The sequence below is a fragment of the Rhinopithecus bieti genome, unplaced genomic scaffold, assembly GCF_001698545.2.
Source record: "Rhinopithecus bieti isolate Rb0 unplaced genomic scaffold, ASM169854v2 scaffold_41207, whole genome shotgun sequence".
NCBI classification, from domain to species: domain Eukaryota; kingdom Metazoa; phylum Chordata; class Mammalia; order Primates; family Cercopithecidae; genus Rhinopithecus; species Rhinopithecus bieti.
The window spans coordinates 140,697-153,436 of record NW_016816890.1 but is presented as its reverse complement, the minus strand read 5'-3'; the positions used below and the strand labels follow the sequence as shown (position 1 = coordinate 153,436).

The 12,740-nt window shown below is 34.5% G+C and overlaps 1 protein-coding gene across 1 annotated transcript in view; it reads left to right on the top strand.

Moving 5' to 3' along the window:
- The window catches only part of RFX6 (regulatory factor X6), a 55,924-nt gene that overhangs the window by 4,511 nt on the left and 38,673 nt on the right, over positions 1-12,740 (top strand). The window contains exon 4 of the mRNA XM_017855453.1: positions 1,192-1,253. Within this exon, the coding sequence (XP_017710942.1) occupies positions 1,192-1,253 (62 nt within the window). The remainder of the gene's footprint in view (positions 1-1,191; positions 1,254-12,740) is intronic.

The window sequence follows — 12,740 nt, the reverse complement described above, 5'->3', positions numbered from 1 at the left end:
TATATATATATGTATATATATACACACACACATATATATATATATATAGAGAGAGAGAGAGAGAGAGGGAGAGAGAGAGAGATATCATTTTGAGAATCAATATCAATCTCTTAAGAAAGCCTTGTTCTTTAAGATTCATGTCATACTGTGTTTGAGAACCTAGGATATCCCAGAAAAACTTCAGGAAGCTTGGGTCTCAAATATTGTCTTTTACAAATTGAAATCCAGATTCTAACCTGTAGAGGGACTCATTGTCCAGAAAATAATGAACACTATGGTCCAGCTTCTCATTAAAAAAAAAAAAAAGTTTATTTTAACCTATCTATTTACAGAGCGAGTGTGATATTATACATTGTAATGAGGTAATCTAGGTTCTAGCCTAGACTGGACTAATTTATTGTGAGACCTTCTGAAAAGTGCTTAATCTCTTTAAAATTCTGTTTACTCATTCTATTAAATGAGGAGTTTGGATAAGACAACTTCTAATATCCATATTAACATTACCATTTTGTGAGTCCACCTTATGGGAATAATTCTTAACTGTTTGGCAGTCATGAAGCACCTTGAAAACCTGGTAAAACTATAGACCCAGCCTCCAATAAATTAACACATACATATTTTGCCATCGAGCTCTCTAAAGTTCATGTATGGATCTTCAAATATTGAGTTTAAAATGGTTTTCTGTAGAAGACTTTTTAAACAATTTTTAATCAGATCCTAATTTTAGCAAATTTAGAGAAAGGAACATACAAACCAAAAATTTTATAACATTACAATGGAGATACAGTAAGGCAGAGAGAGTTTTATATGTCCTTTTGGGTTGGGAATAGATTTTAAATTCTGGGTACATCTCTGTATGGAATTATATGAAGAGACCCAAATCTTCTCACTCCATACATAAATAAAGTAATAATTGCTTTGGTAGTACCATCAAGCAAAAGCAGATATTAGTATCATCTGCCTTGGAAATCAAGACAAGGTCAGTAGAGCACTTCAATAAAAAAAGTACTTCCCTGCCTCTGCCGATGTATTGCTTATCAATATGTGTAAGTTATTACTTTTTCCAGACTAAGTATTCACTCACAGTTCATTCAGAGGTCAACATTTACTTTCCCCAAGTAATTGGCTATGAGTGGCTTACATTAGAACCATATACTTTCTAAAACCTAAAGTAATCCTTTTTCTTTTTAGACAATTCGCCAGAAGTTTCCCCTCCTAACAACAAGGCGGCTTGGAACAAGAGGCCATTCAAAGTAAGATACTAATGAACATATGTCAGATTCTGCTCTTGTGCATGAAGATTGACATAAATGTAAAATAACTATTGTCTTTGTCAGTACAAAGAGAACCAGGTATTCTCTTGATGAAACAGACTTTTATCAACTGTGAGAACTGAAAAAAACAAAAAGTAGATTTTAGAATAATGTTTAAAAGGCAAATTTTACATATGAAAATAATAATATATTATTATTTCTGCTGAAATAATTTAAATGAGTCATTTTCATAATCTTGAAGTCATTACTGAAGGCACCAGTGTCACGAAGGAGGAATGTATGAGACTAACTATAGTGAACCAAGCAGATTCCACAAGGCTCCCAAAGAGCAAGGCCCAAACCAGGGGTTAAAGAGCTTCGAGTAGGAAGGAAGTGCCTTAGCAAGCTTCGGGTTCTTCCTCTAGTTTTCTTTCCCAGAAAATAATTTCTTGATATCTCCTTCTTTTCTCTTCAAGACAAATGACATACACAAATGACCTGTTTGGTCATCTCTTAATGTAAATATAAACATTAAATAAGCTGTCACACATTATCTTTAAATTTTCCTCTGTGTTGTGGCAGTCTCTGGAGAATGCCCAAGTACAGTTTCTCATTCAACAGCTATTTTCTCTGTGTGCTATGTTTTTAGTTTCTCCTTTCCTTCTGCCTATAAGCATGTCCAGATCTCCTTTATGCTGAGAAAGAAAAAAGCTCCAACCTTCATGATTGCTCCAGTATTTCCGCCTTTGAATTGTTGCTTCCCTTACCACTGATCACATCCCTCTGACCTAGTCCATTTCTCTACCTGGGCAAAAATCCAGTGGCTGGTTTTTACTGTTACCCATCTTCCTTGGCTCCTGCCTAGCATTTGAACCAACTGATAATGCCCTCTTAAAATAAATAAATACAGAAAACTACTTCTATAGCTTCTCTATCATTGTATTATCCAGGCCCTCTTCCCTCTTCTACTGCTCTGTTTCTAGCTTGTTCACTGCCTCTTTCTGCCCTGACATCACATCCAGCACTGACAAATGAAAGTATAATGTGGCCACATATTCAATTCAAAAAAGTCTGGAAGCCACATTTAAAAGTAAAAGGAAAAGCAAAGTTAATTTTAATGTTTTATGTAATCCAATTTATTCAAAACATTATTATCTCACTATGGAATCAATATAAAAATCATTAATCAGATATTTTACATTCTTCCTTCCATACTACGTTTTTGAAATCTAGTGTGTATTTTACAATTACATCACATCTCACTTTAGACTAGCCACATTTCCTGTGCTTACACCCACATATGGCCAGTGGCTTTATTGCTTTATTGGATAGCTCAGCTTTAGACACTTGCCAAAAAATAGGTCCTACTTTTTGAATTCTTTTGAATATGCCTCTCCTCATTGCTACTTTCATAGCCTGGCCTTGACTCTGTCTTTCTTGTCCATTCATGCGATTTTTCCAGACTAACCTTTTAAAGTTCAGATTCAATCATATCTCTTCTATGTTCAAAACCTCTTCTGGTTCATCATTTCTATTATTAATGACAAACTTTCCTCAACTTGACATTCAAGGTCCGTCAGGATTTAGTCCAAGTTCATTTTACTATGTCACCTATTTCTCACTTTCTAGCATGTAGCCTATATGCTCACCAAGCAATCATCCCAGTAACCTTTGATTCACTCCAACTGTCAGTCTTTTGTTTAAGTTTATGCTGTCTCCCCCTGGAGAATGCCTTTTCTCCTATATGTGTGTTGAAATTTTACCCATTTGAAAGAATGTCTCTTGAACTTCTTCCTTTAGATCTTTTCTTAGTCCATTGATTTATTGTAGGCTCCTTCTCTGCACCCTATGGCAGTTTGTTGGTACCTATCTTAATGTGAAATTAACTTATCTCCTCCTCGAAACAGATAATACATATTTTGAGGACAGAAACTTTGTCTTATTCACTTTTATATCCTTTCCGTTGGCCAATACATGATAGAGTACCAATTAATACTTATTTAATTGATTGCAATTAATGTTAACATTATCGTGGCCTGGAAAAAGGAAATAAAATGCCAGATTCGAAAAGGCAAAATTGGTCCCTTCTTTCTAACCAAGTCAACTTTATTTCAAAGTTTGATCAGTTTAACTGACCGGTGTCTACTCAATTTGATTCCTACCGAATTGTGTAGGTTGGGGAAAGATCAGATAGTGTTTAAAGTAAATAGATAGAGGGAAAAGAGGCAAAGCAATGAAGAGAAACCCTCTTGACAGGATCTACAAGAGAGTGGGCTGGCAGGCTGCAGGGAAAGTCAATTAATCCTAGAAGGAGCCTTTAGGATTAGAGATGAATCATTAACCCTGTCCTTTGTGTCACAGTGGGGCTCTAGTACTTAGGTTGATGTAACAACATGGGGTGACTTTGGGCAATTCGAATCCAAGAGCCATAGATGTGCCCAACAGCAAGGCATTAACAATTTGAATTTTTTTTCCTGCTGTGCTGATATGCCATTTGATTTTTGTGACATGACTTTTTTGGTGTCTTTGTATCATAGAGAAAAATTAATTTTCCATATTTAAACTACATATGGTAAAAAATATAGCAAAATGTAGTTTGTATATCTTGTAAACAATAATTTTTTGATATAATTATTCTTAGCTAGGTATGTTTCTGCCTTTATTTCCAAGAAATATGCTTAGCTTTTATCTTGGAAGATAGAATATCAAAAGGCAGTATAGCCTAATGGTTAGGGATATAGACTTTAAAGTTGGACAACTTTAAACATGAATCTGATGTTTCCATGTATAGCTGTGTGACACCAGCTTTCCAGCTGGTGATTTATTGTAGGATTATTCAGCTTTTCACCAGTAAAGTGGATATGCAATACCTTATAAGATTGTTGTGAGAGTTAAATGAGATAAAGTACAGGAATGAACATAGGAGTGAATATACTTTCAACCCCACTCTCCTTAATCATAAAAGATTAATGACTCAATCTAAAAAAATCTGCAATACAATTAAAAGTTATTATTTATTGAGTACTACACACATACACAGATACATGCACTCATCTCTAATCCTTGCAATAACGATAGAAGGTAGGAATTCCTGTATTACAGATGAGTAAATTGCATTTCAAAAGTTATTGGCTTGCCCAAGGCCACACAGATAATACACAATAACAGTGTTGGCATTTGAATCAAAGTTTACCTGATTCTAAAGTTTATGTTTTATCTACTAGTAAAAGTTGGGAAGCCTACTACTTTTTTTCCAATATCAATCGTATCAACAAATAATTGTTTATTTCTGACATATAAGTTTTATTAAGTTTTTTTTTTTTTTTTTTTTTTTTACAGATTTAACAGTTTTAAACTTTATTAATACATTAGATTATTCTTCAGAGAACAAACACTTTACCACGCCACAATCATAAGGCATTTAATTTAGAGGTGTTTGTGTTTTATCTAACAGCAAATTTGTAGCACAAACACAATTTTATTTTCTGCCTTTTAATGTTAGTTCTAAACATTTCTCTGTTACATATTATCTTTGGAAACATTTGTAATGGCTGTTTATTATTTCATAAACTTACATTTTATAAAAAATATTTTTATGTCTATGGAAATACAAACAATTGAATAAAAGACAGAAATATAAAGTAAGTATACCTTAGAAAATCAGGGAATCATAATTTCTCCAAATTTTACTAGTAATTTTGCAAAATGTCTTTTATTGTTATTGTAGTGTTTAATACAGTACTTTTAGCATAGTATTACTAAACATTCATTGAATTATTTAAAAAATATAAATAAATGTGATATTTATTTTAACATCATTGGATTGCATACTAACATATACAAACATTGTGAAACTGTTCTGATGATGATTACTTAAAAAATGAGTTTTCAATTTGTGCCAAATTATTATAGGATAGCTAGAATATGTCCAGTCATCTCATTGGGGACTATCAGACAGAATTTATTTTAGATTATAATTGACTCAAAAAGTTCTCCTGTACTCTGGGCATGAGATAGCACCTCCTTTTTAAAAATTGTTCTTAGATGTCTTTGAGGTTCATGAAGCAATGTCACTCTCCAAATTTTACTGGTCCCTATATAAAACCCAAAGTTTGGAAAACACTAATCTCTGTGACAAAGAGACGATTAGTAGGGCCTAAAAATCATGAATGAATGTGGTGTCTATTTTCAAGTTCTATTTTCCTAAGTTTTGAAATAACTGGCTATTAATTACAGTAATGTCTTCACAACTCTCACATTTGTGCATGTGCTACTTCTTTCCCTCACTAAAAGTGAAAGATGAAAAAGTTTGACTGTATAAAATGAGCCCAAAATTTATTCAATTGAATGGAAGAGATAAAATATTTAAAACAGGTATATTAAAACAAAAAAATAGGCCAGATATGGTGGCTCACTCCTGTAATCCCAGCACTTTGGGAGCTGAGGCAGGAGGATCATGAAGTCAAGAGATTGAGACCATCCTGGCCAACATGGTGAAACCCTGTCTCTACTAAAAATATAAAAATTAGCTGGGTGTGGTGGTGTGCACCTGTAGTCCCAGCTACTCAGGAAGCTGAGGCAGGAGAATCACTTGAACCTGAGAGGCAGAGGTTGCAGTGAGCTGAGATCGTACCACTGCACTCCAGCCTGGAGACAGAGAGAGACTCCATCTCAAACCAAAACAAAACAAAAATAAAAAAATAATAAAACAAAAAAATCTAAACACACAGGATCACTATGTAGGCCCAGATTTCATCCACTGTCAAAATTAGGAACAATTAAAAATGGAATAATTTGTTTTCAGTGGCAAGTTCAATGTTCCACATGGGAGGCCACTGCTCTGATGCTTATGGAAAAATAATCTCTGAAGATGAACATGAGGGCTCAGGAAGCCTCACTCTAGGGCACCTAACAAGAGTGCTTTAGGGACAAAGCCAGTCAATTTGCAGGCAGATTAGCAGCTCAGCTCTCTATCCAGTTCCTTCACAATTACCATCCCCTGCCAGCCAAGAAAACCAGCAACCCCAACAGTGGACACTCTACATTCCCAATACCAAGATAAAAACTGACTTTACTTTCATGTTTCTTCTTTTCTTCCCTTTAATTTTGCTACCAATCCCAAAAATACATACCTGGTTTTATTATCTGTAATATTTTTTAATTCAGGTTTTAAATAAATAAAAATGAAACAAAGTTCTGTAAGTATAATAAGGAAGAATAATTCATGCATCTTTTATGGTTATGAATGCATTGAGAATAATCAGTCTATTCCTACTGACATTAATGTACAAAGTGTGATGCTAAAGAGTTTTTGAGATGCAAAGAATTGTAAAATAGGGTGCCTGCTGGCAAAGAACTTTCACTATTCATCTTAATTGTTTAATAAGCATTTTACTGAGGGTCCCATTACTAACTAGGCCCTCAGATACAATGATAAGCAAAAACCTTGTATCCTACCCTTGCTCAGAATGGCTTGGCTAAGTAAGGGAGAACATAATGGAGCCCACAAATAGATTTTACGCACGTGGTAGACTGTTTGATTTTAAGTTACATTTTAATTTTTTGTAGACTTTGATCAGCCAAATCTTGGTTTTCAGACATGATAGACAAAAGCTATTATCTTATTTATTAGTAGTGATTTAGTGGGTTAATAAAACTGATATGGCAGCTGCTCTTATCGTAGCAAGTTATTGCAAGTCCCTGAACAGCTTAATCCCATCATTTCCTTATCAGTTATCATTTGTGTAGTGTAAACTAACATCAGGGCTACTAGCTTAGTGGGAACATATGTTTCAGGAATTCTATATAAAGACTGAAATGGAAAAGAAGAAATATAGATGCAGGTACAAATTGCTCAGCAAATGAAGAAAAGTATTAGGCATGAGGTAAATATTTTAGTAGTAAAAAAGAACAGCAATAATTTCATTCGTCATATTAAAAGTCTGTTATATTTTAATAACATGTTCATATTAAAATGTGGCTACAAGCATTAATTATTTTCTTTATTCATAAATTTTAAATCAGATCTGTCATTTGACATAAGATTGAGGAAAGTTGCTAATAAATGAACACACTTTTCTTAGATAATCATAGAAGCTGCTTTTGTGACACATTTTCTTGGAAAAATTAGCTAATCATTCCCAGGATTTTTTGAGCATTTATCATATATTTTCTTTAATAGAAATGGATAATAATCATATAGGGAGAAGGAACTGTGAAATGTTTGGGAATCTTTATTCAGAGTAACCTACAGGATAAGCATTAGGTAGTGTTACATAAATTTAAACAACTATTTCTTCCACAGTGAGACAAACCTCACTTTTTATTTAACATACACCAGCATATCTTCTTGTTATATTACAGTATGCATGGTAAATACTCCCTAGCAAGATTTATTTTAGGGTCGTCTATTAACTACAAAATAACGCTATAAAATATTGCAAGTGAGATGAAAAATTTGTGTACACTTTGCATGAACTGTCTCTCCCCAGTTTTATGAGGTTTATCTTTAGTGACTAGGAAGACAGAAAGCTGCTCATTTATTATCTCTTCTCTGTTCTCAAAGACACTAAATCACTCGGATGACAACATGTACCTAGTTAGACTAAAAGGAAGATTAAAGGGAAAAGGTTATTTTGTTGGCTCCAGAAAAAACAGGGTATGAAATGTGCTAAAGCATTACAGTGGTCATTGCAAAATACTGAGGTTTGTATTGCTAGCAACAGTCTTTCCACCAGAGTACACCAATTTCATGCCCTTTATATATATTGTTTAGGTACACAGCTTTTGTTCAATCTCAGTGTTTTACTGATGACCTGGAAATGCAGTGTCAGAAGGTGGTTATTGAAAACACTCAGCTTTAAGAAAATTTGTTTTATTGATTTCTAAATTCCTAGAGGAACAGATTGATTTAACCAGTAAATGTGTGAGGGTTTTTCTTCATAGTAATTTTTAATGAAGAATACAGTGAAGGGAAAGATAAAATTCTCATCCTCTAAATCTTAGAGTTTAGTATGGGAGGTAAGCCATGTATTATTAGAGATATGCCAATGATACAAGGACAAAGTTGTATAGGGTAAATGACCAAGAGAGGAGTTCAGGGAGTTCAGGAGTTTTCCCTGAGATATCAAGCAAAGCTTCATGTGTTAAAAATATGCCTTAAAGTATGATTCAGAAACGAGGACCTGATGGAAGAAGGGCTGTCCCAATGGAGAGTTAAAAAAACCAAAGGCAACACCATGGCTATGGCAAGCTATTTATGAAAAGCCAGTCATCCTAATAGTAATGGTCAAGTTTATATAGTGCTTGTGATAGGGTTAAAGGAGTTAGTAGACTTCCTTGCATCATGTTAGATAAGAGATTCTTTAATTTCTACCAAATTTTAAATTGTGGTGATATGTTTAAGTATACGATATTATACGAATTCTCTTGATGGGCAAAATTTTATGGTTTTGTGACACATTGTTATTTTTAATTTTTCAAGTTATTCATTCATTTATCTAACAAATGTTTATTAATTTCCTATTATAGGGAGCTTACATTCTGGGAGTTTATATATGGAATGTCAAATATGAAACATCCAGATCAGTGGTATGGGTCTTAATAATTCATGTTAGTTATCTATGCTTACATTACTCCTGCCAAACAAGAATAAAGAGTGTGTGTGCGTGAAGGCAGATATATTTGAACTACATTTCACTAGAACTTTCTAATTGTAAATAAAATTGCAATACAAAAGAGAGATATCTTTTGCATCTTGAGTGTGGAGGCAATATGGTTTGTGGAATCATGGGTTTAAATTTTGCCTTCAAACCTGTAACATTTTTAAACAAATCACATAATTTTTGAACGTCTGTTTTGGATTGGGGATATTGCTCTACTTGCAGGCTGCTGTGAAAATTTGAGATCATGTATACATACAATTCTTTGCATGTAATAGATGTTCAAAAATGGTAACTATTTCTATCATGACTCATTATCACCTGCTTCAATGGTAGCAAATATTAATTTGGTATTACAATTCTCTCTTTGCATTATTGTTCCCTCACAAGACTGTCAACTCCTCCAGAGACTTCCTCCACCTCTCTTTGAATCCTCAGCACATAGCACACAGTAAGCACTGAATACATGTAGGAAAAAAAAGAGTGTACTCTTTCACTGGTTCTCTATCTCCTGTCATGTATATAAGATTGTATTGATAGTATATGCTCAGCTACATCAACATATCTAAAATCTAAGGCATTGCTAATAGGAAAAGGATATGCCATTTCTCTCTTGTAGAGCCGAATGTAGCTGACCAAGTAATTTTCTTCAGGTGTCAGTTTGTGTGTGGGTTTATGGTGTTATTTACATTTGACTGATACAAAAAATGCATACATTAATTAAAAGCACCTTTTAAGGTATACATAAAATAGTTACTTTTGGAATATAAATATTTTGGATATAGGTAGAGGCAGTAAATATTTCTATTTGTAAAGATATTCTGTCCTAATGACTGGGGACAGAAATAAGGGGGCCAAATAATATAGTCATTTATAACAAGAAACATGTTGCATAATAAAACATTCTATCCTTAAAAGTCGTAAGAAAAAAGTTACACATCTATATTAGTTAGAATTTATTTGGTCTTAAAATGTAGCAATTTTTTAAAAATGTGAATATCAGGTGGTTTTAAAAACTGCAAGTAAAATGTGCCTCAGTGCTGGTCAGTGTAGTCACTCTTCCATGACAGCAGGCATCAGGAGGCCATAGACTTGGGAAGGATTTGGAAACATGAATATTCCTGATCAGATTTTCAATGTCTGTTTTGTTCATCATTGTCCTAACAACTAGCACAGTGGTCAGGGCACAGTATCTACTCTAATATTTATTGAACTCATGGTCATCTCTTTGACTTGTCTTGTGATTTTTGTATACCACCTGTGAAGACAGTGTAGTTTGTTCTCAATCTGCATGGCAAACCATTTTACCATACTGAAAAGAGGATCAGAGTTGAGAAGCAAGAAAATTGAAGTTATAATAAAAGAAGCTTATACATTTTTAAGCCAATGTTTAACATGTATTGCTTTAGCAAGTGGCTAAAATGTAGTTATTTAAGCTATAAAGCTTATGAACAAACAGTAAGCTTTGCAGAAAGAACATGAAATTACAACATTTTTCCATTCTAATGGATCTCTGTTTTCAAACATAACTTGATTTATTTCTTCTAATATATAAACATTTCTTTTGGTATCTTAGTTCTAAAATCTAACAAAGGAAATATTAGTAATTATTTCAGATTCTGGCTTATTAACTAATTCTACGAATATATGTGACTATCATCTAAATCTGCTGTTTATTTTCACAGTTTTAAATATTTCCCTTATCTATATCTATTAATATGGCTCCTTCGGTAAAGTCTTTATGACTTAAGTAAGCTTCTTTCTTTTCATTTTTAATTAGAGACATAACTCAGTTCAATATTTTGAAGTTTCCATTAAGTTTTCTATTTCCTTCATTTCTCCCTTTGTTCCATTATACCTTAGAGGTTCTTTTTTTCCATCTACCACAGGATTTAGTTTTCTGTACTGTAAAAACAAGCAGTTATGAGGCTCCTTTTTTCAGGTTAGCAGACTATAATTATACGTCTACCAAAATTGAGGACTTGAAAACATCTTCCCAGTCTTCCAGAATCATAAAATATCCTCATTTATCTTGACCACCATATATTATTGTTTCCCAAATATAACAACTCTTTCTGAAAACATTTGTTATAATATTTGTTGCTGCTGTTGTTGTTTTGATGTTTAATCAATAGAGGCAAGTTTGCTGCCACAGTCCTGCCCTTAGAACCTGAGAAGAGAGAAGCCATTTCTGGGCCTCCCAATTTGGAGGGCTCATTCTGGCTGTCCTCCAGATGCTGTCCTCATACGAGGCAGGAGTCCAAAGCCTGAGTGAATGTGTCCATCCAAAAACCACATCGCACTTCTGGGCCCCTGGGGCTCTGGAATTCCCTGTCCAAACTTCCCCAGGCCCACTTCTTGGGCCTGTATTGGCATGTCCCAAGTCCATCCTCAGAAGGCCACACTGCTCCACTAGTGTTCATAACCCTAGACTGAGGTGTGGCTAGGGGGTAGCTGTTAGTGGGTGATGCAGATGCAGCTGGATCTTTGATGTGCAGTCCAGTTCCCTCACAGTGAACAAAGGAGCCAGAGCTGAAAAATGGGGTGAAGGTGTGGGTCTTCCCCCACCACCGTGTTCGCATATGGAACTCCAGGAGTCTAAGAATGCTAAATTCATATTTACCTACCAGATCATTATGGAGGTAAATTGTCAATGTAAGAGAAGAGGAATATTTTTGTTAGCAGTTTGTTAGCTCGATTTATACTTTTCAAATAGCTATTCATATGGTATGTAGGCTTCCATTTGTACTCCTGTCCTGGATCCTGAAAATGTTTAGGAGTGGAACTTCTTGGCCAGTAGTTCTTTCCTGCTGAGGCCAGAGATGGGGACCTTGATGGATGAACTGAGGATTCATCCATTCAACCAGATGGATGAACTGTGGATTCAGATGGTGGATCCTCAATTTAGAGGATCCACTTTAAACTCAGATGGTGATGTTCAGAAACAATGTTTTAAAATATAATTAGGCTGAAGTCCACTGGAAAGCCCCTCATTCTCTTTTTTTCATTCCTTTCCTGATCTTAGATGAATGCAAATTGAAGGAGTTGGTAAACAGTAGGTAGTTATGGGGGAAGGATGGCAGAGAGTAGGGACTGACCACATAAAGCAGATGCTAGAGGATTCTGGCTATCCTCACTAAATGTCCACTATTCCACTAGCATGTGTATAATATTTGTAGTGTTTATGTATGGATGTGTAATATGTCAAGAGTTTGTGGCTTAGGAGAATGAGCTATAATTTGAGAATCAGTGAGCTGCTATACTTGTATTGTGACTCATGATCCATTGGCACATTTATAATAAATTGTCTATGGTACTGTTACTTTCCACATGTCATTTTCATTGAGTTACACCATAGCCTTCTCCCCGTTGTTGCACGAAAGTTTGAAGTGAAAATAATGAATTGGACTTTTGAGTCCTCATGAGGAAAATAACGTGTAAAGGGTCACATGCTTCATGCATATTCCCATGCATGAGATTGATCTTCCCCACACATAATGTCATACTCTTTTTTCCATTCAATAGATATGGTAAAGAAAACCGTACCATTTTCTTGTCCAATTGACTAAATTCATGCTGAATCACTCAATTTGTAAATACATACAGTACATATACTTAGAGCCAATGCCTACATTTATACATTCTTGGGATTTGGAACCTAATGTTTTGGGGGACGTAAGAGGATTGTCAGTAGGTAATTCTCTTATCCCTTTCAAGCCTAGAGTCAGAAATAACAACAACGAGTAGGAGTAGTGGCTATCAAAGAGGGATATAGCACATTAAGATGCTACCTACCTGAAAAATGCCAGAAAAGAAAGTTCATCAG